This window comes from Bos javanicus, chromosome 24 (genome assembly GCF_032452875.1).
Source record: "Bos javanicus breed banteng chromosome 24, ARS-OSU_banteng_1.0, whole genome shotgun sequence".
NCBI classification, from domain to species: domain Eukaryota; kingdom Metazoa; phylum Chordata; class Mammalia; order Artiodactyla; family Bovidae; genus Bos; species Bos javanicus.
In genome coordinates this window covers 46,201,590-46,226,851 of record NC_083891.1, presented here as the reverse complement: position 1 = coordinate 46,226,851, position 25,262 = coordinate 46,201,590, and the positions used below count along the sequence as shown (strand labels likewise).

The 25,262-nt window shown below is 47.4% G+C and overlaps 1 protein-coding gene and 2 long non-coding RNA genes across 3 annotated transcripts in view; 1 reads left to right on the top strand and 2 right to left on the bottom strand.

The window, feature by feature from the left end:
• Nucleotides 1-25,262, bottom strand: part of LOC133237710 (uncharacterized) — a 485,111-nt gene that overhangs the window by 256,816 nt on the left and 203,033 nt on the right. The window lies entirely within an intron of this gene.
• Nucleotides 1-25,262, top strand: part of LOXHD1 (lipoxygenase homology PLAT domains 1) — a 210,190-nt gene that overhangs the window by 142,106 nt on the left and 42,822 nt on the right. Inside the window, exons 27-32 of the mRNA XM_061400078.1 lie at nucleotides 2,401-2,517; nucleotides 3,190-3,352; nucleotides 6,844-6,998; nucleotides 10,245-10,454; nucleotides 10,547-10,682; nucleotides 24,697-24,905. Of these exons, the coding sequence (XP_061256062.1) occupies nucleotides 2,401-2,517; nucleotides 3,190-3,352; nucleotides 6,844-6,998; nucleotides 10,245-10,454; nucleotides 10,547-10,682; nucleotides 24,697-24,905 (990 nt within the window). The remainder of the gene's footprint in view (nucleotides 1-2,400; nucleotides 2,518-3,189; nucleotides 3,353-6,843; nucleotides 6,999-10,244; nucleotides 10,455-10,546; nucleotides 10,683-24,696; nucleotides 24,906-25,262) is intronic.
• LOC133237708 (uncharacterized) lies at nucleotides 6,906-10,607 on the bottom strand. The gene is made up of 3 exons (XR_009733310.1): nucleotides 10,479-10,607; nucleotides 10,253-10,354; nucleotides 6,906-7,427 (listed from the first exon to the last, which is right to left on the bottom strand). It is a non-coding gene; the product is annotated as an uncharacterized LOC133237708 (long non-coding RNA).

The following is a 25,262-nucleotide window of genomic DNA, read 5'->3' as shown; positions in this document are numbered from 1 at the left end:
GTGTCCCTGAGTGCAGATCCTGTAAGTCACGATCTCGCCCGGAGCTTCCTGTTTCTCCTGCTGTGAAAGGCTGAGGCCCCGTGCATTCACTGGTCTCTGTTTAATGATTCAGAAAGTCCAGGAGCTCGCAGGGGACACCAGGTCTCTGATGAAGCACGGGTGAGCTGGCTGCTGGGGAGTTTGTTAACTCAAGGCGTCTCCAGCAAAGTGGTGCCATATTGGTCACTTGGAAGGAGAGAATTGCTGACAAAAAGAAACACGTCTGTGATCTTAGACCCAGAAGTGACCTTGAAGGGTTGCCCTGCCCATGCCCCTGCCTTTGGCTGAGCAATCTCCCCATTTGATAGATGAGGCAGTTAAGGCCTAGAAGGTCAAGAAACTTGTCTAGATCATGCAGCTTGTAGGGCTATAGCTGGGAAGGATGGAGGTGGGTGGGAGCAGGGGGACATTTCTCAGGCGGTGCTGATGGGCTTGGCCGTGGCTGTCAACGGTGTGTGTGTGTGTGTGTGTGGAGGGTGTGCAGTGCTGCGAGCTCTTCCAGTTCATTCCCAGGTCACATCTGTCTAGGCTTATAGAGGCTCCACATTTGGTGAATGGCTCAGTTACTCATTCAGATGCCATTCACTCATCAGGAGTCTTCAACTACCCTGGGGCTGACTGCCATCTCCTTGTAGCACTGAGTCCTTGAAGGAGCAGGCCAGGCAGAAAGCTCCTCAGAGGGGCTGCCAGGAAGCTCAAGTCTGCATACCCTCCTTAACCTCGACCTGTCAATGCCAAAGACATGAGTTCCGTGGACCACCCATGAGCCAGGGCATCTGGGTATTACTTTGTTTCCCTGCCCTCTTTTCCCTTTACCCCGATTTCCTTGTCTGTTTCCACCTGTGATTGCCCAGATCCCCATAGGGATGAGGCAGGATGGGAACTGACACATCCAGCTCCATTTCAGGGAAGAACATGACACATGAGAACTGGGAGAGGCCCACAGGCTCCCAGAGGCCCTAGAGTGGGGCCTGATGGAGGGCAGCCTGACGGAGAGAGCCAAGGAGGCAGGTGCCAACCGTGTGGATGCCTTGCCTTGTGTCTGGCCACCTTGTTGCTTCTTTTGAAGGCTCTAAGGAAAGGATCTGGGAGTCAGTCACTCCTGGCTGAGTCCCTCTCCAGCACCATGTGCCCACAGGGTCCAGACAGGATAGATGAGAGACGGCACCTCCTGAATTTCAGGGACTCTTCATGCCTGCATGTATCACTCTTTCATTCAAGGGGACTTCCATGCACTCCTTGGTGGCTGAGGTGTGAGAGAACCCAGCTGACTTTGTCACACACATTTCACAGATGAGGAAGCAATCTTTTATCCTTTCTGCCATTAGGTATTGAGTACAGAGGTCAAGGGGTCTGTTCTGGGTTTTGGGGATGCCGTGATGAGCAAAACAGACGTGGTGCCTGCCCTTATGACTTTCAGTGATGGAAAAGAAGGCTTCACACAAGTAAAGGCAAACTTCTGACTGTGAGAAGTGCTGGTGTGTGTATGTGTGTGTGTGTGAGTGATAGGATGCTGTCAGACCTTATCATGAAGAGATTTGAATTTTTTGAGGTGATCAGGTCCTTATAGCTCAGTTGGGAAAGAATCTGCCTGCAGTGCAGGAGACCCAGGTTCAATTCCTGGGTCTGGAAGATTTCCTGGAGAAGGAAATGGCAACCCACTCCAGTATTCTTGCTTGGAGAATCCCATGGATAGAGGAGCCTGGTGGGCTACAGTCCGTGGGGTCGCAAGAGTCAGACATGACCTAGTGACTAAACCACCAAGGTGATCAGGGGCTTTCCCTGAGTAAATGATCCTTGAGTTGAGACCTGAATGATGACGTTGGGCAAACACTGGTTTAGGTAAAGAAGAAGAAAGGGAAGGGGCATGGAGGGCTGATGCAAAGGCCCTGTGGCAAGAAAATGTCAGGCTGGAGGGACTGGAAATTGAATGACACAGAAGAGGAGTGGCTGGAGATGGAAGCAGCCCTGAGGGGCCAAGGAGAAGGTCAGACTAGCAAGGCAGGGCTTGGGCAGAACCAGAACTCATCTTCAGCTCTCAAGCCTCTGCTAGTAACAGAAGACTGGGGGCTGGGCTCCACCATGAAAAGGGGTATGGCCTCCCAGAGCTTGAGTGAACTGAGTTCTGGAGTCTAGGCTGATGTTAAGTTGGGGAGACGAAGGGAGGTGTGAGCACAGCATGTGTAAGGAAGGGAAGGCAGGGGCTGATTTGACCAAACAGGAGGGACTGACTGGGAGAAAGTGACCCCTGGAAGTTCAAAGGGTTTCTAAGGTAGATGCCCTCGGGAGGCAGAGTTTTGCTGAGGTTGTACTTTCCTGGACTGTTCAATCAACATCTGGTGTATTTTCTCCTTCCCCAAGTTAGAAGATGTGGGAGAAATCATTGAAAAAATTCGGATTGGCCATGATAATACGGGCATGAATCCTGGTTGGCACTGCTCCCACGTGGACATCCGCCGGCTCCTCCCAGATAAAGATGTGAGTTTCTGACTGGTCCATCCTGCGGTTTCTTTTGTCCCATTTCAGAAGAGATTCAAGTCAGATTTCTTATAAGAAACTGCAGCCTTTTTAAGTTGAGATAAAATCATCTAAGGAAGATTCAGCCAGTTCATGCCAAGTGCAGGAGCTAAAGCAGGCCCAAGGCACAATCTTTTAAAACCTTCAAGAAAAAGGGTCTGGACAGCCGTGTCTCTGCTCCTCACCCCCAAAGCCATGCTACTAGTGAGTGACCAAGTGTGTCCTTCCTGCAACTCAAGGTCAACTCAGAGAAAGAAAGCCACCCACACAACTTGGAAAGCATTCTTAAAACCACAGAATTCTAAACCTAGGGAGAAGTTTAAAATACAGACTCTCCCCTCACTGCCAGCTGAGTCTTAGTCTCTGGGATGGGGTTCGGGTATCCATTTTCAAGTGACTTGGGGAATTCGACCTTCCAGAGCCTCCCCCTGACATGGTTTGGAAGTGCTTTAAGTAAGACTGGATCTGCTGGAATTGGGGCAGGGCTGGGGCCTCCCCTGGGGCTTTTGCATTATCAGTGGGGCTCCGTCACCCTTGGCCTTGGTCCCCATGAGTGTTGAGATGGGTGATGAATGACTGAAGTTGGTAGTTTCCACATGAAGGGCTCAGTTTCCTCCTTTCTCCTCACCCCAGGGTACAGAGACCTTGACTTTCCCTTGTGATCGATGGCTTGCCACTTCGGAGGATGACAAGAAGACCATTCGAGAACTGGTCCCTTATGACATCTTCACCGAGAAATACATGAGAGATGGGTCTTTAAGGCAAGTCTACAAGGAAGTGGAGGAGCCTCTGGACAGTAAGTGTGGGGTGATCGCCCTCATCACCATCAGCAGAACGAAGTGTCCCTCGTTGGACACTTGCCCTGTGCGGGGCAGAGCCTTTGCACCTCGGAGGCAGAGTCTGTAATTACCTTCACTCCACAGAGAGGGCAACTGAGGCTCACAGAGGTTACACAAGCTGCCAGAGTTCACTCAGCTAATAAATGGCACGGCTGTTCTTCAAAGTCGCAGCGCCCTCACCCTGAGTCTCGTGCTCAAATCCTCCCCGGGTCTGACAGTGTGATCCGACATCCACGTATGTGCTCTCCTGGGGCTGGACTCAACTGGTCCTTGTTCTCTCCCTTTGCTTAGTTAATTTGGCTACTAATCCGCGGGACTTGGTCCTCTCTGCTCTTGCTGGATTCAGCTGTCCCTACCGAGTGTGAATCAGATAGCTTCCCGGCTTTGTACAGAACTGTAACTCGGGGGTTTGTTCTCAGGAGGCTGGGTGCAGCTTCCGTGTCCAAGGCCATGGGTTTCTTTTCTGTGTGTGCCAGTCACCTTTTCCTCATTGATGAGGCTCTTTTCTGCAGAATTTGCACCAGCCTGAGCACACACTTCTTGCCCTCATTCCTTTGCTTTGGAACCACCATTTTCTTTCCTTTATTTATTTATTTTATTAATTGAAGGATAATTGTTTAACAGAATTTTGTTGTTTTCTGCCAAATAGCAACACGAACCAGCCATAGGCATCCACATGTCCCCTCCCTCCTGAACCTCCCTCCCACCTCCCTCCCCATCCCACCCCTCTAGGCTGTTACAGAGCGCCAGTTTGAGTCCCCCCCAACCCCTTGGCTATCTATTTTACATATGCTAATGTAAGTTCCCATGTTACTCTCTCCATACACCTTCTTACCTCTCTGGCTAGTCTCTGAATGCCCTTCTCCCTTCCCTTACTGGGTGGTATTGCTCCAGGCTCAGACCTCAACCTAAACTAAGCCTCTGCTGTAGCTGTGACATTTCTTTTCATCTGAGTTGCCACTTGCTTAGAGATAAAAACAAGTGTTACCTCGATGACATGCCTTTCCCACATCCTTTTCTCTGAATGTGTTTTACTTTGAATCTGGGGGATCATTTCCTTTTCTACTTGGATCCCAGAGGATGCGCTGGAAAGCTGTCCTCACGGCACCCTTGGCTGTTCTGTGTTAACAAAATGCTACGAACCCCTCTGCACTGGGTGGTGTTTCTAGGGAAACATCTTTTCACGGAGAGCGGGGTGGCCTTGGTGGGATGGGGAGGGAGGAGGATCCGGAAATAGCCGGATTTGACTGCACGACCGACCGTGCTGCTCAGCACCCAAAAGCTGAGTCGGTTTTGCTAATTCCCAAAAGGACTGGAGAGAGCAGTGAAGGGCAGGAAGGCCATTTAAATCACAGCCCTGGGGACACCACACCCCACTCTGGGACAAGGGTCTCCTTTGAAAAGGTCCCACCCAAGTGTGGAGCAGGTCTGAATGAACAGCCAGGAAACGGATGGGGAGAACAAGTGAGGAGGGTGGGGACAGTTGACTGCTGTGTCCAAACTCCGGCAAGATTCCTAGTGTTACCTCTTGTCATATCAGCCAGCCAGGTGTGGGTCACGTTGACTCCTTTAGACAAAAGAAGATGTTATTAATGTGTGTGTGAAATGCTGGCTGGATTCTGCACTGAACTGAGCAAGTTGGGGGCCGGGGGGCCAGGGTTCAAGTGTGCCCAGTGCTGGATCCTACTCTCTAAGGGGACAGGCCTCTAGGAGTAGGTCTCCTGGTGCACCAAGGAGGGAAGGCCAGCAGACTGCTGGGTGGGGTGATGGAGATGGGACGATGGGAAAGGGGGCGGAGCTCAGGACTGGATGTGAGCTTGTGGCCTGTGGTCCAGTCCAGGTGGACACAGGGATGTGGGTTCAGAGCTCAGAAGGGACCTGGGCTGGAGATACAGCCTGGGGAACTCACAGAAGTTGACACCTGGAGCGTGCAGGGTGAGAGCTACGGGAAGCAGACAGAACTGGAAGACATGGGCATCTGGGGCAAGGCAGATGTTTAGGAACCTGTAAAGCTGCTCAAGGAGCAGAAAGAGGCAGAAGGGGAGCAAGGAAGAATAATGCTACGGATCCAGGGGAAAATGAGGATAATAATAGGAACCGTGTTGTGGGCGTGAGCGTGTTCCATACCCACGGGCAGAGCAGCTCACGTCACCTCACTCTCCTGCATTTAGTTCCATGCGGTTCTGAGCCCACTTGCATGGGCTGGTAAGAGTGTCCATCTCAGTCACTGCAGGGCAGGGGTGTCCCCTTTCCTAGGGTCTTATAAAAACCCTGAGGCTCACAGCAGGGACCTGGCCCTCAGTCCAGGTTGGGGACAACCTTTACTTCTGGCCTTCTGCTTGGTGAGACTGTGGCTGCTGGCTGTCAGCCAGCACACAGGTTTCATTTCTCTGGGTGGCCAGAAAGGCTTCTCCAAGGAGCCCGGCTTTGTCAAAAGACCCTGTCTTCACCCTGGAGGCCTCCTTGCTTCAAGGCTTCAGAAAGGTTTGGCAGCTGTCTCCTTCCTGGGTCCCTGTGGGCAGTTGGGGAGTTCCTACCACCATAGGCACTCTCGAACCCACACCTGCTCCCAGGCTGGGGAAACGAAACTTCTTCCCAGTTGGGTCGTTTTCACCTTCACCTCAAAGCCACAACTTCCATCCTTCCCCTTGGGGATAATCCAGCTAAGTCCCCTCTTCCTTGGCCTGAAACTCCAAAGCTCCTGGCACAAAGGACTGTGGAGAGGGGACACAGAATGCTTAGCCGTCATAGAAACAGATGCGTCTTCCCCCACCCAGGGTGGGGGGTTGAGTGAGTGACTACTCTATTCTTCCCTGATGAATGCTTAGCAGCAAAACAAAAACAAGACAGTGTTTGGTTTTATTTTCCTTAATAATCTGTAATAATTGTCACACCAAGTATTCTTTGAGCCCTTTCCAAAGGCCGTGGGAGACAAAAGAGTAGGTGACAGTGATTGTGGCTGTGGTGGCGGGTGGTTCCCTGGAGCACTGGGGCAGGTTGGTTGAAGAGTAAATGCAAATAAGAGAAGAGACACTGAGGGGAATCTATTCTTTTAGAAATACTTAATTTTCTCCTATGAACTGTTTAGAAAGATTTGGCATCGATACTGGTCACCCTCTGGCGGGAAGGCAGGTCCGTGTGTCATGGCATTTAGTGACCGTGGTGTGCACGCATGGCAGGCAGTTTCCCGGGGTGGGGGTGGGGTATATGTTTTGAGGGATGCTGGAAAAGTCTCCATCCCTTGGGTCTCTTAGAGCAAACTTCCCACTGCTGAATCTGGCCAGACTTGTAGCAGAGCATGCATAATGGAGCAGACGAAAAGGACACTGCGTTCTCCTGCAGGCCTGGGCCACAAGCTGAACTCTGCCTACAAATCCAGTTCCCCCAAACTAAACAATGCCATCCCTTTCTTCCCTTTGTCTGTGTGTCTGTCCAACTGCCCACCCAGTTGTGCTGTACTCGGTGCAGATCTTCACAGGAAATGTTCCCGGGGCGGGGACGGATGCCAACGTCTACATCACCATCTATGGGGACCTCGGGGACACCGGGGAGCGGTACCTGGGCAAGTCAGAGAACCGCACCAACAAGTTCGAGAGAGGAAAGGTAGGCGGGGCCCCCATGTTACCCCACCCCTCTCCTCTGGCCCTCTGTTCCAGGGGCCAGCTCCTCTTGGTCCCTGAGGCTGTCTGGGACCTTTGTGGGATGTCATTGACCCTTGGGGTGGCATCTGCCCCATGCATCCCCCAAGGGCATCTGGTCCCCCTCTCTCAGCCTACAGCCTACGCCTGTATGTGGAGTGGGGGTGGGACTTGAGCAGGCAAGAGGCCGTGTGAGCCCCAGGTTGCTGGCTATACGGAGCTGGGTCTTCTTCAGAGAATGTAGCTCACTGCACGTGGGTTATGAGTGTGGAGGAGAGCACCGCAGAGTGGGAGAGCTGCCTCGACAGAGGCTTGAACAAGATAGAGGTCTGGAGGGCTGGGTCTGCCATCCACTCCGTCCGTGACTGAGCATCTCTGGACTCAGCGTCCTCATCTGTGAAAGAAGGAGCCCGATGTGAATCAGCTCAGCTGTGTTGTGCAGAACTCTAGACAGCATGGAGGCCCAAGGGAGCCACGGAAGAGTGGGGGTGCAGACGGGCACCCGCCTCTTCCCACATGGGACCACTCTGAGATGGCCTATCTGTTGGGGTGGCAAGCAAGCGTTCTATTAATCAAGGGGCTCTGTGGCTACAAAAAAAGCATGAAGACCATCCAATTGGATAGTGGGATCCGAGGCCCTACCAGCTCTGACCTAACAGTGGTTTTACCAAAGGAAGATTTCCGTCCCCACTTGCTTCCCACCAGCCTGGCCCCTCTCCCTGCCGGAGCACCCCTCTCTCTGCCACCTTCACCCTTCTTCACTTTCAGGCTCCCTTCCTCCTCTCCATTCACCTAACTCTGCCAGAAGCCCCACAAGGCCAGGCTACAGCCTGGGGAGGAGAGCCAGGCGGCTGGCTCCTAACCCCGTCTGGGGTCCTCCTCGTAGCCGCGTGTCTGGGGAGATAGATTCCCACATCAACCAGCTTGTGTTCACTGGGGTCTCCTTAAGCCCAAGCCTCAGCCAGGCATGACCTTTAGTGCTGAAATGTTCACTACTTGGTGAACAGGAAAGTAACTCCGGGCCAAGGACAGCGGGTGCCATCTAAGTGGGTCTGCAGCCGGCTGGTGACTCCAGCAGCCAGGCCGCCTGTAAGAAGCCCTAGCCTGGGCTCGAGATCCCAGGGAAGTCGGGCCCCAGGGCTCCCAGAGAAGGTGGGGAGGGAAAAGGGAGTCCCCCGGGGTAGGCACCACCTGAGGAAGAAGGAAGGGGCTCTGGACTTCATTTCCCACCAAAAACTATCTGTTGAATGAATAAATGAGTGAAAGTATAAGTGAAGGTAACGCAATCCATTCTCCTCAGTGTTCAGGTTCAGATTTTTTCTCTCTTAGCAATTATGACATCACAAGAGAAGTCTTTGCCCCGTTCTGCCTCATCCTTCTCCTCCTTCCCTCCCGTGTTGACATCCCGGTGGGGAAGCTGGAGCTCCTCTGGCTCAGTCACTGATGATTTCGGACTTTGTTCACTGCTGAGTATTGTGAAAGTTTCTGCTTCTCTAATCCTGTGCTCCAGATCTAGGAGTCTCCTTGGCACCCCTCTCTCTGTCAGAACTCCCACCCACCCATATCCAGTGAGTCACCTGGTCTTGGAGAGTCTCTCTCTAAATGACCCTCAGATCAGCCCGGTCAGCTTTGTCATGCCTTCCTTATCATACCTTGCTTAGGGAACCCTGCACCAGACCTCTGAAATCCAATCTACCCTCCAGGCTTCCCCAGTTAATTCATCCAAAGATGGCAGAGTCACTCTCTCACTTGGACTCATCAAGGCTCCCCACTGACCCCAGATCTTGCCTGAGCCTTTCATGGGATTCCCAGATCTTCACTGCATGCCTCCCTAGCCTGTGTAGAAGTTCCCTTGGGCCCCAGTTTCCAGAATGGTCCACACTCTCTCCTGTGTCCAGGTCTTTCCGAGGCTCTTCTCTGCATCCGTGAGCATATGCCCAAAGGAAATATATAACACTGCTCTGCGGCTTTAACTTTTTACATAAAAGGTATCCTATATGGGTGTTTTTTTGCAGGCAATGGGGTACCTTTGAAATTTTTCTGTCAAGATAGTCAGACATGGATGTTGTTGGCTTGTTCTTTGTAACCACTGCACACATAACATTCCATGTACGACACTGCCATGGTTATTTACTGTTGCCCCAATCCTGGACACCTAGGTGGGTCCTAACTTTCCACTGTAAACAATTATCCTGCAGTAAGCATCCTTGTGTACATATGAAGGTGTGGAATTGCCATGTCGTAGGGTGTGGGCTCAGCCGCTTGCCAGCACTCTAAGGCCTGCACAGGTCCACACCTGCCGTCAGGGTCACACCATTCACCTGCACTTACCTCAGCCTGCAGTCTGACCTGCCCTGGCTGCTTGGAAGGCCCAGCTTCAGCTTAATGCCACCGCCAGGCAAGTCTTGCCAGCCCCGGCACTAGTCCTCACACAGGTGGCTACTACCACCACCTGGGCTGTCCTGAGGAGGGGCACAGGCATCCTATTATCCCTGGGTTCCCAGCTCTCAGTACAGTGACTTAACATATTTTTTGGAAGGAAAGTGGGTGTCACTCGGGGTCACCTCTCCCACCTCTCCTTCCCTAAGCTCCTGCCAGCTGTTTTGATCCCAGTTTACCCCAAACCTAGAACTCCATATCTCACTGAGCAATCCTAACGGAATGCAAGCGCTCCAGAATACAATGTCACATCATGAAAGGTATAATCAGGGACACAGAGGAGGGCCTAGGTCACATCCCCACAAAATCCCTCATAAACTCACAGTCCAGGTGTCGTGCCTTATGCTCCTCAGCCTGGCCTGCACCGTAGCCTCTCCCCTCTGCTCTCCTGCAGCCCGGACTGGCTCCTCCAACTGCTGGCTTCCCCCTGGGAATTTCAAGGCCCCTCTCCTTATTCAGAAAGATACCACCTCTTCCATAGCTCTTACCATCCAGCCTCCTAGCTGACCTCAACCAATACTCCACATAACTCAGCATGTCCAGGATGTCCTCTTATCCCAAGAGGAGCTAGACTGTAAAACAGGGCAATTGTGGAAGCAAGGCCTTGGAATATCAAACTCTCTGTGTTGGGGATTTGGGCCTGGAGGGGTCCAGCCTGGAAGGTCTGTTCAGCCCAGCAATTAAGGGTGATGAAAGGTACTAGATGGATGGGGTTGGAGCAGGTGGAGGCAGAGAGGGGCCCCCACCCAAATCCACGAATCTGGACTCCCAGGCTGACACCTTCATCATCGAGGCTGCGGATCTGGGCGTCATCTACAAGATCAAGCTCCGCCATGACAGCACCAAGTGGTGCGCAGACTGGTACGTGGAGAAGGTGGAGATCTGGAACGACACCAACGAGGATGAGTTCCTGTTCCTGTGCGGACGCTGGCTGTCCCTGAAGAAGGAGGACGGGCGGCTGGAGAGGCTCTTTTATGAGAAGGTGCGTGAAAGGCAGGTGGGGCACCTGGGGTGATTCTGCAGAAAACAAGGTGCCAGAGGCGTAATGGGCCTGGGTTGTGCTCCTCCTGACAGGAGTACACCGGGGACCGGAGCAGCAACTGCAGCAGCCCCGCTGACTTCTGGGAGATCACCCTGAGCTCCAAGATGGCCGACATCGACATCGCCACAGTGACGGGGCCCATGGCTGACTATGTTCAGGAGGGCCCAGGTAAGCCAAGCAGAGAGCTCACATGGAAATGTGTTTAAACTATTCCTGGACAGGCCGTGTATTAACCTTACCGTCATTTCACTTACATGTAACATTTTGTAGTTTACACACAGGTTCCTCACATGCTATTTCCATCCCCACAACAGCTCTGTGAACTGAGATACACTGACCAAAAAAAAAACCAAAAAAACAAATAGACTGCAAGTTATTTCTCTAGTGAAAATGAGCTTATTTGGGATCAGCAGAGAGTTGCAACTTGGAGTCTACAACCAGGTCAAGCTACATGCAAGTCCCCACAGAGCAAGGGAAGGAGAACTCTTTCATAGAGGAGAAAAGGAAGTTGGGAAGGCTGGAGTAAACCAAGAGTCCACAGCTTTTCATTGGCTGAGTTGTTGCCAGGATAGAAGAGGAGTCTTTCCTGGGCTCTGTCTGTTGTCGCAGGACATGAGAGCTCCCCCTTCTGGTTTCCTGACTGTTTAATTACAGTTTGTAGTTTTTTGTCTGTTTTTTTAATTTTCTCCTCTTGACGGAGTTCTTTTTATGAAAGCATCACTGATGAGTCAGGTTTTCACTTCTCAGCAGGTTTTTGTCCCTCAGTGTCAGGAAGGACGTTTCCTGGGTATAGTGTCCCACGTTGGAGAGAAAGTGTACAGATTGGAAACCTAAAAGATCGCATTTGAGTAACAAGGAAGGAGGGAGAAATCTCAGGCATTTTTTTAATCCAAAGTCCATGTTACAAAAATAATAGACTCTGGAGTTTACCTGAAGCTTTCTATCTCCATCAGGGGTTTGGAAACACACTTCTGACAGACCTGATCTGGATATCTTGGGAAAGCTGTTTCATCAGTGGTTGTATGCTTCAGTTCCAGGAAATATTTACTTTCATGTGACTGGATGATGTACATGTCTGATCAGGATTTAATTGCCTTCTTTGTCATATGAATCCAAGAGTCTATTCCTTGGAGTTCGGTAGCACAAGTGTTGGTTAGCAGTACTTCCCAGAAGCTTTTCCAGCAAGATTGAAGACAGTCTTTTCCAATAAACAAAATATCCAGGTCGCAAGGCATAATGCTTAAGATCTTTGTCTCCAAAGAGCGTACCATGAAAAGACTGCTCTACAAATAACATGATTATTTTCAATAGAAATTGTATTAGAGTATCTCTCTTTTTATCAGTTGTGGATCAGAAAAAGTAGAAGCCAAGTACATTGGGTATACTGGGACCATCTTAAAGGGTGTGTGTTGGTGAGTTCCAAAAGGAGTGGGTCTAAGATTTAGAAGAATCAGTGGCAGTGCTTTTTGCTAATGTATTTGGAGGATTTCTACAGAAATTGCCATTGAATCTTAATAATGCTGTTAGTGCATTTGACTAAACCAGAGGATTGAGGGTGGTTAGCACAATTAAAGTATATTAAAACCAGCCAAATAGTGCAGACTTGTCAAAGTACCTGGGCTTCCCTGGCGGCTCAAATAGTAAAGGAAGCTGCCTGCAATGCAGGAGACCTGGGTTCGATTCCTGGGTTGGGAATATCCCCTGGAGAAGGGAATGACTACCCACTCCAGTATTCTTGCCTGGAGAATTCCATGGGCAGCGGAACCTGGTGAGCCACAGTCCATGGGGTTGCAAGGAGTTGGAAACAGCTGAGCGACTTAGCATGCACACACATCAAAGTACCTGACTAGCGAAATTAGTTCTTCAATCACTATGAAGTTTGAGAGGAGTTTCTCAAGTAGGTATAATCTTCTCCAAAAGGGCTTTGTCCACAGAAGAGGCAGTAGTCTGTCTCTAGGGAAGGCTTCCATTCAGTGTGAAAACATACAGACCATGACTGAAAGATATTTATCTCCATGAGACGTAGGAAGTTGTATTAAACCCATTTGCCAGACCTCAAATGGTCCATTAGTAAGTTTACAATGTCCAGAAGCAATGCAAGCAGATTTTCCTGAGTTGTGTTTCAGAGAAGTGGAAGAGTGAGGTAAGCGCTTTTGTGGCCTTGTTAATGTTTCCTCACTAGTATTGATTCATGGATGCTATCATCTCTCCAGTAGACCAATGGTCTGATGCAGGTACAGTGGTGAGGAGTGGGGATTTTACTCTCTGGTAAGACTAGGTTGTTGTTTGGACCAAACCAAACAGCTTTCTCTTTTTTATCAAACCAAGAACTGTTGAATTTCCAATCTTGTTTTTCTTTTTTCTGAGGCCAATTGCTGGGCTTTTCTAGCTAGTTTTGCTAAGTTATCATTTGGGGGAAATATCCCTTTGAACTGTTACAGAAGTTTGACTGCTATCAGTTCCTTTAAGGTCAGTATTCCTTGCAGAAATGCCAGCAAGGTGATTTCCCTTAGCTTCCAGCAAGTCAAGTTTAGAATGCCTCCTAAACTTATTAATAGCTAAAACTGCAAGTGAAAACATTGCATCCAATAATTCCTGAACATAGGGGCCACTTAAAATTTTATTTCCACTGGAAATAAAGGAGCCATGCTGTTGCCACAACATTCCAGAATCATGAGCTATTCCAAAAGCGTATCTACCATCAGTACAAATACTGGCAGTTTTGTCTTTGGCTGAAGTATGAGTCTGTGTAGGACTGGAAACCCCTTGAGATCACTCATGAGTAACCATGTGTACCACAGGGCTAAAGTAACATCATCAAAGGAGTTGCAGTAGCACACCCAGCAAAATACTTCTCACTGTCAGCTTTTGCATAGGAACCATCAGTGAACCATGAGAAGTCAACGTTACCTGAAAGAGTTTGCTGAAGAGCATGAGGAGAGTCAAGAGGTGACCCGTCAGCGTTAATCAGTAGAGAGGGACTTCATCACGGAAAGGAGAAGAGTAGCCTGGCTAAGGATATTACAATGTAAAAGAGTTATATAAGGAGCAGTTAACAAAAGGACATCACAGGAAGTGAGACAGCTGACTGAGAAGTGTTGAGTGTGATGAGAAGTCAGGAGGGCTTCTACTGCATAAGGCACAAAAATGGTTCAAGATCTCATAAGGATTTTTTTGGTAGCCCTTACCCAAAGAGTCGGACACGACTGAGTGACTGAACTGAGCTGAACTGAACTGACCCAAAAGGGCAGTAGCTTCAATGGCAAAGAGGGTATCCCATTGGCGCAGGCTCCAGTTGCTGGCTGTCATACCCTGTGGGCCAATGGTTCTCCCTGTGTTTTAGGGCATGTACCCCAAGGCATACACATACCTCTTCCTTTTCATATGCCAAAAGGGAAAAGAAAATCTGATCGTTGAGTTGCCCAAGGGCAGGTGGATTCATCAAACTCTCCTTTCAGGCCTTAGAAGCTATGCCATCTGCTTCTTCACATAATATTGCTGCTGTTGCTAAGTCGCTTCAGTTGTGTCCAACTCTGTGCGACTCCATAGACAGAAGCCCACCAGGCTCCCCCATCCTTGGGATTCTCCAGGCAAGAACACCGGAGTGGGTTGTCATTTCCTTCTCCACCCCATAATATTAGGTCAGTGTTATTATTGTTTAGTAGAACAAACACAGGTTTGACCATAAGAGAGAAATCTGGAATTCAATTTTTGCAATAACAAAGTAGCTCTAGAAAACCTAGCAGTCAGCACTTAATTTGGGGTTTGGGGAAATTTAGGACACAGTGAGTTCTGTCTGGAACTAGGTATAACTCTTGTTCTGATATTAGATGCCTTACATGTGGAAACTAGGGTCTGAAGCAAACTGCAACTTTTCTTTGGCAATCTTATGTCCCTTCAAGGTTAAAAGCTTTAGCGAGTGGATACTGTCTTTTTAAAAGGAAGCTTGAGGAGAGCAAAGAAACAAATCCTCCACATAGTGCGCCAAAGTAGATCCCTAGGGGAATTTTTATCATCCAGATCAGGCTTCAGGATTTGTGAGAAATAGGAAGGACTCCTAGTAAAACCCTGAAGCGTTACTGTCCAGGTGAATTTTTTTTTTCTTCCAGAGTTAATGCATAAATGTACTGACTAGCTTCTTCTCAGATCAGATCAGATCAGTCGCTCAGTCGTGTCCGACTCTTTGCAACCTCATGAATCGCAGCATGCCAGGCCTCCCTGTCCATCACCAACTCCCGGAGTTCACCCAGACTCACGTCCATGGAGTCGGTGATGCCATCCAGCCATCTCATCCTCTGTCATCCCCTTCTCCTCCTGCCCCCAATCCCTCCCAGCATCAGAGTCTTTTCCAAGGAGTCAACTCTTCGCACGAGGTGGCCAAAGTACTGGAGTTTCAGCTTTAGCATCATTCCTTCCAAAGAAATCCCAGGGCTGATCTCCTTGAGAATGGACTGGTTGGATCTCCTTGCAGTCCAAGGGACTCTCAAGAGTCTTTTCCAACACCACAGTTCAAAAGCATCAATTCTTCGGTGCTCAGCCTTCTTCGCAGTCCAACTCTCACATCCATACATGACCACAGGAAAAACCATAGCCTTGACTAGATGAACCTTTGTTGGCAAAGTAATGACTGCTTTTGAATATGCTATCTAGGTTGGTCATAACTTTCCTTCCAAGGAGTAAGCGTCTTTTAATTTCATGGCTGCAGTCACCATCTGTAGTGATTTTGGAGCCCCCTAAAATAAAGTCTGACACTGTTTCCACTGTTTCCCCATCTATTTCCCATGAAGTGGTGGGACCGGATACCATGATCTTCGTTTTCTGAATGTTGAGCTTTAAGCCAACTTTTTCACTCTCCACTTTCACTTTCATCAAGAGGCTCTTTAGTTTCTCTTCACTTTCTGCCATAACGGTGGTGTCATCTGCGTATCTGAGGTTATTGATATTTCTCCCGGCAATCTTGATTCCAGCTTGTGCTTCTTCCAGTCCAGCGTTTCTCATGATGTACTCTGCATATAAGTTAAATAAACAGGGTGACAATATACAGCCTTGACAAACTCCTTTTCCTATTTGGAACCAGTCTGTTGTTTCATGTTCAGTTCTAACTGTTGCTTCCTGACCTGCATACAAATTTCTCAAGAGGCAGATCAGGTGGTCTGGTATTCCCATCTTCTCCAGAATTTTCCACAGTTTATTGTGATCCACACAGTCAAAAGCTTTGGCATAGTCAATAAAGCAGAAATAGATGTTTTTCTGGAACTCTCTTGCTTTTTCCATGATCCAGCGGATGTTGGCAATTTGATCTCTGGTTCCTCTGCCTTTTCTAAAACCAGCTTGAACATCAGGAAGTTCACGGTTCACATATTGCTGAAGCCTGGCTTGGAGAATTTTGAGCATTACTTTACTAGCGTGTGAGATGAGTGCAATTGTGCAGTAGTTTGAGCATTCTTTGGCATTGCCTTTCTTTGGGATTGGAATGAAAACTGACCTTTTCCAGTCCTGTGGCCACTGCTGAGTTCTCCAAATTTGCTGGCATGCTGAGTGCAGCACTTTCACAGCATCATCTTTCAGGATTTGGAATAGCTCGACTGGAATTCCATCACCTCCACTAGCTTTGTTCGTAGTGGTGCACTACGTAGATAAGCTACAGTAAAGAATTTGCTCCAGTGGGGATGGACAGTAGTAACATTTGAGGGTTAGGAACAATGGGGTGTTAAGGGATAACGTTGTTTTTATTGTTTGAGGTTCAGGAGAAACGTCTATACCTTTGGCTCTTACATTGTCTCATGGCAAAATGGGAGAGTTACAGGAGCCAGTACAAGAGATAATGAAGCCTTGAGCCTTGTAATCTTGTGTTATTGACTTTGTGCCTGGAAGGGTTCTTCGTTTACAGGACATTGATTAATTCTGAGAAGAGATTTTGAGAATCTGTTTGAATCTTGGTTGGAGGTGCACTGTGAATTTTGCCAGTATCGGTTAAGGATTTTGCCTTTAAGGAGGGTGGTAGCTGATTCAATTGGGACAAAGAATCAGTGTTTCTAGAACCATCTCTAGTACTCTCAGACACAGAGCAAATAAAAGAAGTCATGTAACTCATCTGGTGGGCTGCTTTAATGACTACTGTCAAGTCCTAGAATTATTTCTCCTTTGGGGGAGAAAGAAATTCCAACAGGATACTTCTGTAAGAAGTCTTGGCCTAATCAATGGATAGGGACAAAGGAACTAAGAAGAAAAAGACATGTATCTCTCAAAGGGCCTAAACAAAAGGAAATAGGTTCAGAGACAGGAACCTCTCGAGGTTCATTAGCGATCTCCACTATCTGAATTGATTAGTACTGTGGGGCAGGGGCTGTTTTAGTAGTGGGGTTGAGCCTTGGGAGTGTGGCTCTGGTGACATTTAGGACTGGGAGAGATTCATTCCCAAACTGGGGGAATGTTTCTCCAAGCCCATTAAGAGGGAGGATTGGGAAGAACCCCTGTATTTTCTGTGAGCCCTGCCCTAGAGAATTGGGAGGACATTGGAGAGGCTATTTGGGCTTCCCTGGTGGCTCAGATGGTAAAGACTCTGCCTGCAATGCAGGAGACCTGGGTTCAATCCTGGGTTGAGAAGATCCCGTGGAGAATGAAATGGCAACCCACTCAAGTATTCTTGCCTGGAGAATTCCATGGTCAGAGGAGTCTGGAGGGCTACAGTCCATAGGGTTGAAAAGAGTCAGACATGGTTGAGTGACTGTCACTTGGAGAGGTTATTTGGAGGGCTGACAGTGTCTAAAGCACTTAAAATTTGTAGCAGTTTCTTTTCCAGTGTCTTGGCTCTTTGCACTAACGGCAGAAACTAAAGGGTTTAAGTTTTGTTTAGGGGCCTTCAGTTACTGGAGATGAAGAGTAAAAATTTTGGCCATCTTTCTTTTAGGTGACTCATCTAGAGTACGAGAGAGGTGGTGTGGCAGGTTAAATAACCTGGAGTACACCTAGTTTCCTGTTGCATCCTGGCCTTCTTTTCTGCTGGAAGGAAACGGTCCCTGTTAACAATTAATAAACATAGAATTAGAAGTTACCCAGGGGGATTAAATCATCTGAAATCAATTGTAATTGTTATGAGCAGGTTTATTAGATTTTTGTGTGCAAGCCTGAATTTTGTTTCAATCAACAGGCTTTGGAAAAGCCTTAGGAATTGCCCAATGAAGTCATCTAGTGATTGCCTGAAGCTGATCATATACAAGCATACCTCGTTTTTTTTTTTTTTCTTTGCACTTCACTTTATTGTGCTTCTGGGCTTCCCTGGTGGCTTATATGGTTAAAAAAATCTATCTGCCAGGTTCAAACCCTGAGTTGGGAAGATCCCTTGAAGAAGGGTATGGCAACCCACTCCAGTATTCTTGCCTGGAGAATTCCATGGACAGAGGAATCTGGTGAGCTACAGTCCATGGGATCGCAAAGAGTCAGCCACATCTGAGAGACTAATACACTTAAAATGCTTCACAGATTTTTTTTTTTAACAAATTGAAGGTTTGTGGTAACCCTGAGTGGGGCAAGTCTATCAGTGCCATTTTTCCAACAGTATTTGCTCAGTTCCTGTCTCTGTGTCACATTTTGGTAATTATTGCAATATTTCAAGCTTCCCCTTTTTTGCTATATGATATATTTTACTTATAAAACTTGACTCATATACATGATTTGATATCATGGCTTTCTAAAAATTTTATTGCAGTATAGTTACCTTACAATGTTGTGTTAACTTCTACTGCATAGCAAAATGTATACATATATCCCCTCTCTTTTGGACTGCCCTCCCATGTAGGACACTACTGTGCTTTAGGTAGAGTTCCCTGTCTCCACAGTATGTTCCCACCAGTTGTCTACTTTATACATAGTATCAATAGTGGATATGTGTCAGTCCCAATCTCCCCATTCATCCCATCCCACCCTTTCCCCCTTGGGAAAGAGTCCTTTCAAAATATTACTACTAATTCACAGGGCACCTGGTCACCCAAGAGATCTGAGAGAGATGTACAATGAGATTAATGTTTTCATACCTGCTAACACAATATTCATTCTGCGTCCCATGGATCAGGGAGTCAAGTCTTATTCTTTAACTGTCTTTGACTGTCAAGTCTTATTCTTTAACAAATACAGTTCATAAAGTTATAGCTTCTATAGACAGTGATTCCTCTAATGAACCTGGGAAATGTAAAATGGAAACCTCTAGAATGCACCATTCTAGATGTCACTAAAAGTGTTCGTGGTTCATGGGAAGAGGTTCAAATTATGAGCATTAAGAGGAGTCTGAAAGAAGTTGACTCCAGCCCTCATGGATGACTTTGAGGGGTTCAGGACTTCAGTAGTGGAAGTTACTGCAGATATGCTGGAAAGAGCAAGAGAACTGGACTTAGAAGTGGAGCCCGAAGACGTGACTGAATTGCTGCCATCTCATTATAAAACTTTAACAGACGAGAAGTCGCTTTTATGGATGAGTAAAGAAAGTGGTTTTTTGAAAAAGAATCTTCTCTTGGTGAAGATACTGTGAAGATTGTTTCAATGACAACAAAAGATTTAGAATATTATTTAAACTTAGTGTGTAAAGCAGTGACAGGGTCTGAGAAGATTGACTCCAGTTTTGAAAGAAGTTCTACTGTGGGTAAAATGTTATCAAAAAGCATTGTACACTACAGAGAAATTGTTCATGAAAGGAAGAGTCAGTTGATGTAGCAAACTTCATTGTTGTCTTATTTTAAGAAATTGCCACAGCCACCCCAGGCTGGGGCAACAACCACCTTGGTCAGTCAGCAGTCATCAACACAGAAGCAAGATCATCCACTGGGGGAAAAAATATGACTCACTGAAGGCTCAGATGGTGGTTAGCACTTTTTAGCAATAAAGTATTTTTAAATTAAGGCATGCACATTTTTTAGATATAATGCTGTTGCACACTTCATAGATTATGGTCTGTGGTTGTTATTGTTCAGTCACCAAGTCATGTCCAACTCTGCGACGCCATGGACTGCAGCACGCCAGGCTTCCCTGTCCCTCACCATCTCCTGGAGTTTGCCCAAGTTTGTGTCCATTGAATTGGTGATGCCTTCCAACCATCTCATCCTCCATCACCCTCTTTCCCTTCTGCCTTCAATCTTTACCAGCATTGGAGTCTTTTCCAGTGAGTCGGCTGTTTGCATCAGGTGGCGTATCCACTGGGCAGCCAAAAAATTTATGTGACTCACTTTATTGCAATATTTACCTTATTACCGTGGTCCAAAACTGAACCTGCCATATCTTCAAGGTATTTCTATAGTGAGATAGCAGGATGGACTCCCAGTTGTGATTCTAGACATCTTTTAGGATTTTCCCAATTAACAGTTTGCATTCAGTGCTGGGCCTGGCCTTTACCACCAAGCACATGAACTGGCTGACATGTTAGAGAAGCTAGGTTGGTGAGTTTGAATGACTATATTAAATCCCTCCTCAGATCTGTAAGGATCTTTGGTTGCTTTGGGAAAATCTTTGACTTTGGCTCACAGTTCAGCTTTAGTCCAGGGAATATAAGAAATCAAGGATTTAAGAGGGAGGAGATCAAGATGATAGAGTAGGAGACCAAGCTCACCTCCCACTATGAACATATCTAAAATACACCTGCATGTGGAACCGCTCTCACTGAAAACAAACTGGAGAGTGGAAGAGACAAAGAGCCACGTGGAGTCAGGTAGGAAGGGAAGAGAAGCGATCGGGTTGGGACTAGTGCCCCTAGGAAGGAACGTAGAAGAGTCAGCGATTACACAGGCTAGGAGATCCTCCCTGGGGAGTGAGCAGTTTGGACCACATATTGGGCACCTCTGCCCTGGGGTCTGATACTGAGGAGATGACTCCCCATAACTGATTTGAAAATCTGTGGGACTTGCAGGAGAGCTGTAAGAAACCTAGATTCCACACACAGGCATGCTTACTCCTGGGATCAAATAGGAAGACGCAGACTGAAACTCCCCAGAACCCCTGGCCCACTTCCCACATCCCACCACTCTAGCTCCAGCACAGCTCCACTAGGGTGAAGTCTGTCATAGCCAAGGAGAGTGTGCAACTGTGGGGAACAGAGATGGCTGGGACCTGGAATTCATCTGAATGGGGTGAGCATGGCCATTTCTGGCACTTGGAGAGATGATGCATCAAAAGCGCACTGAAGCTCTAATTGGTATACCAGGACCGCCTCAGTGCATGCCCCTGGCCACACCAGGGGCCCAGTCTGACCTCTCTCGCTGCAACACTACTCCCTTCTAGGATGAAAGTGATGGGGATGTACACACACTTAGAGGAAATAGAACTGATTTGAACTTGACCCTCAGGACTTCTGCCTTAGCACACTGGACCTCTGGGAGAGCAAATTCCAGGAGACGGTGAAGGACAGGGAAGCCTAGCGTGCTGCAGTCCAAGGGGCTGAAAAGAGTTGGAGATGACTGAGCAATGAACAACAGCAGCCCTGGACCTGACCCCAACCCTAGTAGGGCAGTGTTGGCCGCTGGGCACAGCAGAAGCCCTGGGTCACACCTGGCTCTGGCTCCAGCCTCTCCATCTCCAGCCCCACTTCCCACCCTGGTGAGAGTTGCCAGCACACCCGAGGGGAAGACGCGACCTGTGCTAACTCCAGATCCGGCTGTCTTGCCAAAGCCACTGGGCACACACAGATTGATAGGATTGCTCCCACACAAGCAAACCCCTTCAAGACTGGGACAAGAAACTGTTTTTTACCTAATTTGATAGAGAGGAAGTTAAGCAAAACAAGAAGGCAGAGGAATTTGTTTCAAATGAAAGAACAAAACAAAAGAGTCTGAAAAATGACAAAACAGAGATAAATAATTTACCAGATGAAGAGTTCAAAGCATTAGTTATAAAAATGCTAACTGAACCAGGGAAGAGCAAAGACAAACCCAGTGAGAGTTTTAACAAGGAACTAGAAACTATAAAAAGGAACCAATCAGAGCTGAAGAACAATAACTGAAATGAAAAACACACAAGAAGGAATAACAGCAGGTGAAGTGGTACCAAAAAAGATGTCATTTTCATCATAGGCGACTGGAGTGCAAAAGTAGGAATTCAAGAGATACTTGGAGTAACAGGCAAATTTGGCCTTGAAGTACAAAATGAAGCAGGGCAAAGGCTAACAGAGTTTGGCCAAGAGAACCTCCTCTTCCAACAACACAAGAGATGACTCTACACATGGACATCGCCAGATGGTCAGTACTGAAATCAGATTGATGATATTCTTTGCAGCCGAGGATGGAGAAGTTCTATACAGTCAGCAGAAACAAGACCAGGAGGTGACTGTGGTTCAGATCATGAACTCCTTATTGCAAAATCCAGACTGAAATTGAAGAAAGTAGGGAAAACCACTAGACCATTCAGGTATGATCTAAATCAAATCCCTTACGATTATACAAGGAAAGTGACAGATTTAAGGGATAAGCTCTGATAGACAGAGTGCCTGAAGAACTATGGACGGAGGTTCATCTCATTGTATAGGAGGCAGTGATCAAGACTGTCCCCAAGAAAAAGACATGTAAAAGGCAAAATGGTTGTCTGAAGAAGCCTTACAAATAGCTGAGAAAGAAGAGAAGCTAAAGGCAAAGGAGGAAAGGAAAGATATACCCATCTGAATGCAGAATTCCAAAGAATAGCAAGGTGAGATAAGAAAACCTTCCTAAGTGATCTGTGCAAAGAAATAGAGGCAAATAATAAAATGGGAAAGATTACAGATCTCTTAAAGAAAATTAGAGATACCAAGGGAACATTTCATGTAAAGATGGGCACAATAAAGGACAGAAATGGTATCAACCTAACAGAAGCAGAAGATATTAAGAAAAGGTGGCAAGAATACAGAGAAGAGCTATACAAAAAAGATCTTAAAGACCCAGATAACCATGATGGTGTGATCACTCACCTAGAGTCAGACATCCTGGAATGCAAAGTCAACTGGGCCTTAGGAAGCATCACTACAAACAAAGCTCGTGGAGGTGATGGAATTCCAGTTGAGCTATTTCAAGTCCTAAAAGATGATGCTGTGAAAGTGTTGCACTCCATATGCCAGCAAATTTGGAAAACTCAGCAGTGGCCACAGGACTGGAAAAGGTCAGTTTTCATTCCAATCTCAAAGAAAGACAATGCCAAAGAATGTTCAAGCTACTGCACAATTGCATTAATCTCACACGCTAGCAAAGTAATGCTCAAAATTCCCCAAGCAAGGCTTCAATAGTAAGTGAACCGAGAACTTCCAGATGTTCAAATTGGATTTAGAAAAGGCTGAGGAACCAGAGATCAAATTACCAAAATCCGCTGGATCATTGAAAAAGCAAGAGAGTTCCAGAAAAAACATCTACTTCTGCTTTATTAAATATGCCAAAGCCTTTGACTGTGGATCACAACAAATTGTGGAAAATTCTTCAAGAGATGGGAATACCAGACCACCTTACCTGCGTCCTGAGAAATCTGTATCCAGGTCAAGAAGCAAGAGTTAGAACTGGACATGGAACAATGGACTGGTTCCAAACTGGGAAAGGAGTACGTCAAGGCTGTATATTGTCACCCTGCTTATTTAACTTATATGCAGAGCACATCAGACACAACTGAGCAACCAAACTAAACTGAATTAAGCACTATGATCAACTGTGGACAGGCCAGTGGGGTTCTTTTTGTAAAGATGAAATACAGCCATGGGCAGAAAACAATGCGGATAATTCCAGCCAGGAAGGTGTAGTCTGGAAATTTTTCAAAGGGCTACAGGTTGCATAACCAAATGTCCGCTTCATCAGGGCAATGTCTCCCAAGCTATTTAGGAACGTTAGCTGGGGGAAGGTTTTGTTTGTTTGTTTGTTTTTAATTTATTTACTTATTTTAATTGGAGGCTAATTACTTCACAATGCTGTGGTGGTTTTCACCATACATCGACATGAATCAGGCATGGGTGTACAGATGTCCCCCAATCCTGAATCCTCTCCCCACCTCATCCCTCTGCATTGTCCCATGAAGCTTTGAGTGCCCTGCTTCATGCATGGAACTTGTACTGATCATCTATTTCACATATGGTAATTAGGAAAAAGTTTTCCAACCTGTTTCAGTTAGTAACTACAAGTAATAAACATGAAGCGTTTCTTTTCTTACTCAAAAAAGTTCAAAGAGAAACACAGGACTGATACAGCAGCTCCAGTGAATTCAGGGTCCTAGGCTCTTTCAACCTGATCAAACTAACCGTCCTCCAAGTGGCTTCCATCGTAAAAGGTGTCCATGGTTCCAAGATGAACTGGAGCTGGAGCTCCAAATATCACATCCACATTCCAAGCAGAATGATTGGAAGGGTAAGGAGCAAAAAGGTGTTCCTCCCAGTTGAGTAAGACCCTTTAAAAGAAAATTTCCCAACATCTTATATATCATGACCACCCCTAGCTGTAAGGAGAATGGACACTGGCTGGGCAACTAGAACTCTAAGCATATTTCCTGAGCAGGTTTTTATGCTGTTTAAAACCTGCTTTGGAAATGAGTGCCTTCTAGAACTTTCATTTATCATGTTACACATATAAATATCATTTTATTTTTCTTCTCTAAATTCCTGCTTTTCATGAGAACTTGCTTTTGCCAACCTCGCTTGTACATCCATAGTGTGCTTGTCAGGCGTCTACCCTGTACTTGGGTAGCAGTTCTTGCTCTCGCCCCACTTCGCATGGAGTGCTGGGTGCAGCTAATTGGTCAGCGGGGCTTTTAGATGTTGCAGTGATCTCTCTTTGATCTTCATTTGGGAGTTACCAACTCCCTCACTCTTGGAGGGTGCATGCTAAATTGTTTTAGCCATGTCTGACTCCTTGCGACGCTGTGGACTACAGCCCGCCAGGCTCCTCTGTCCATGGAATTCTGCAGGCAACAATACTGGAGTGGACTGCCATGCCCTCCTCTTGGGGATCTTCCTGACCCAGGGATCAAACCCACATCTCTTATGTCTCCTGCATTGACAGGTGCGTTCTTTACCATTCACGCCACATGGGAAGCCCACTTGGAAGGTAGACACTCCCCATAGATGGCTCACCAGTCTGAAAAGCTCTGTTACACTTTGTGTCAGAGACAGGGAGCTGAGATCAGTGCCTCCAGAGGTCATTTCCAAGTCTCCAAGCCCCCCTGGCCCGTGATGAGGCTGGGCTCCCACGATCTCTTGCAGTTATTCCCTACTACGTGTCAGTCACCACGGGGAAGCACAGGGACGCAGCCACCGACAGTCGGGCCTACATCATCCTCATCGGGCAGGAGGACGAGCGCAGTAACCGCATCTGGCTGGACTATCCCCGGGGGAAGAAGGGCTTCAGCTGCGGCTCCGTGGAGGAGTTCTATGTTGCCGGCTTGGATGTGGGCATCATCAAGAAAATAGAGGTGCCGGTCTCTAGGGCCTTGGGGTGGTGACCCCCAGGGAAGGAAGGAGCTGACCTATACATGGGTGGGAGGCTGAGTGGGCCTGACCTGAGCCCGGCTCAGAACAGGCAGCACAGGAAAAGCTCCTGGCCTCTGTCTTCAGCTGGCTGGGTGACCTTGGATGCCTCACCTGCCCTTCCAGGTCCATTCTCCACCCACCCATAGGGGACGTCTGTGTATTAGTTTTTTTCTTAATTGCTCTGTAACAAGTCACTACAAACTTAGTAACCTAAGGCTACACAAATGTATGGCCAGGAGTCCAGGCCTGGGTTAGCTGTGTCTTCTTCTTAAGGTCTCACTGGGCTGAGGTCAAAGTTG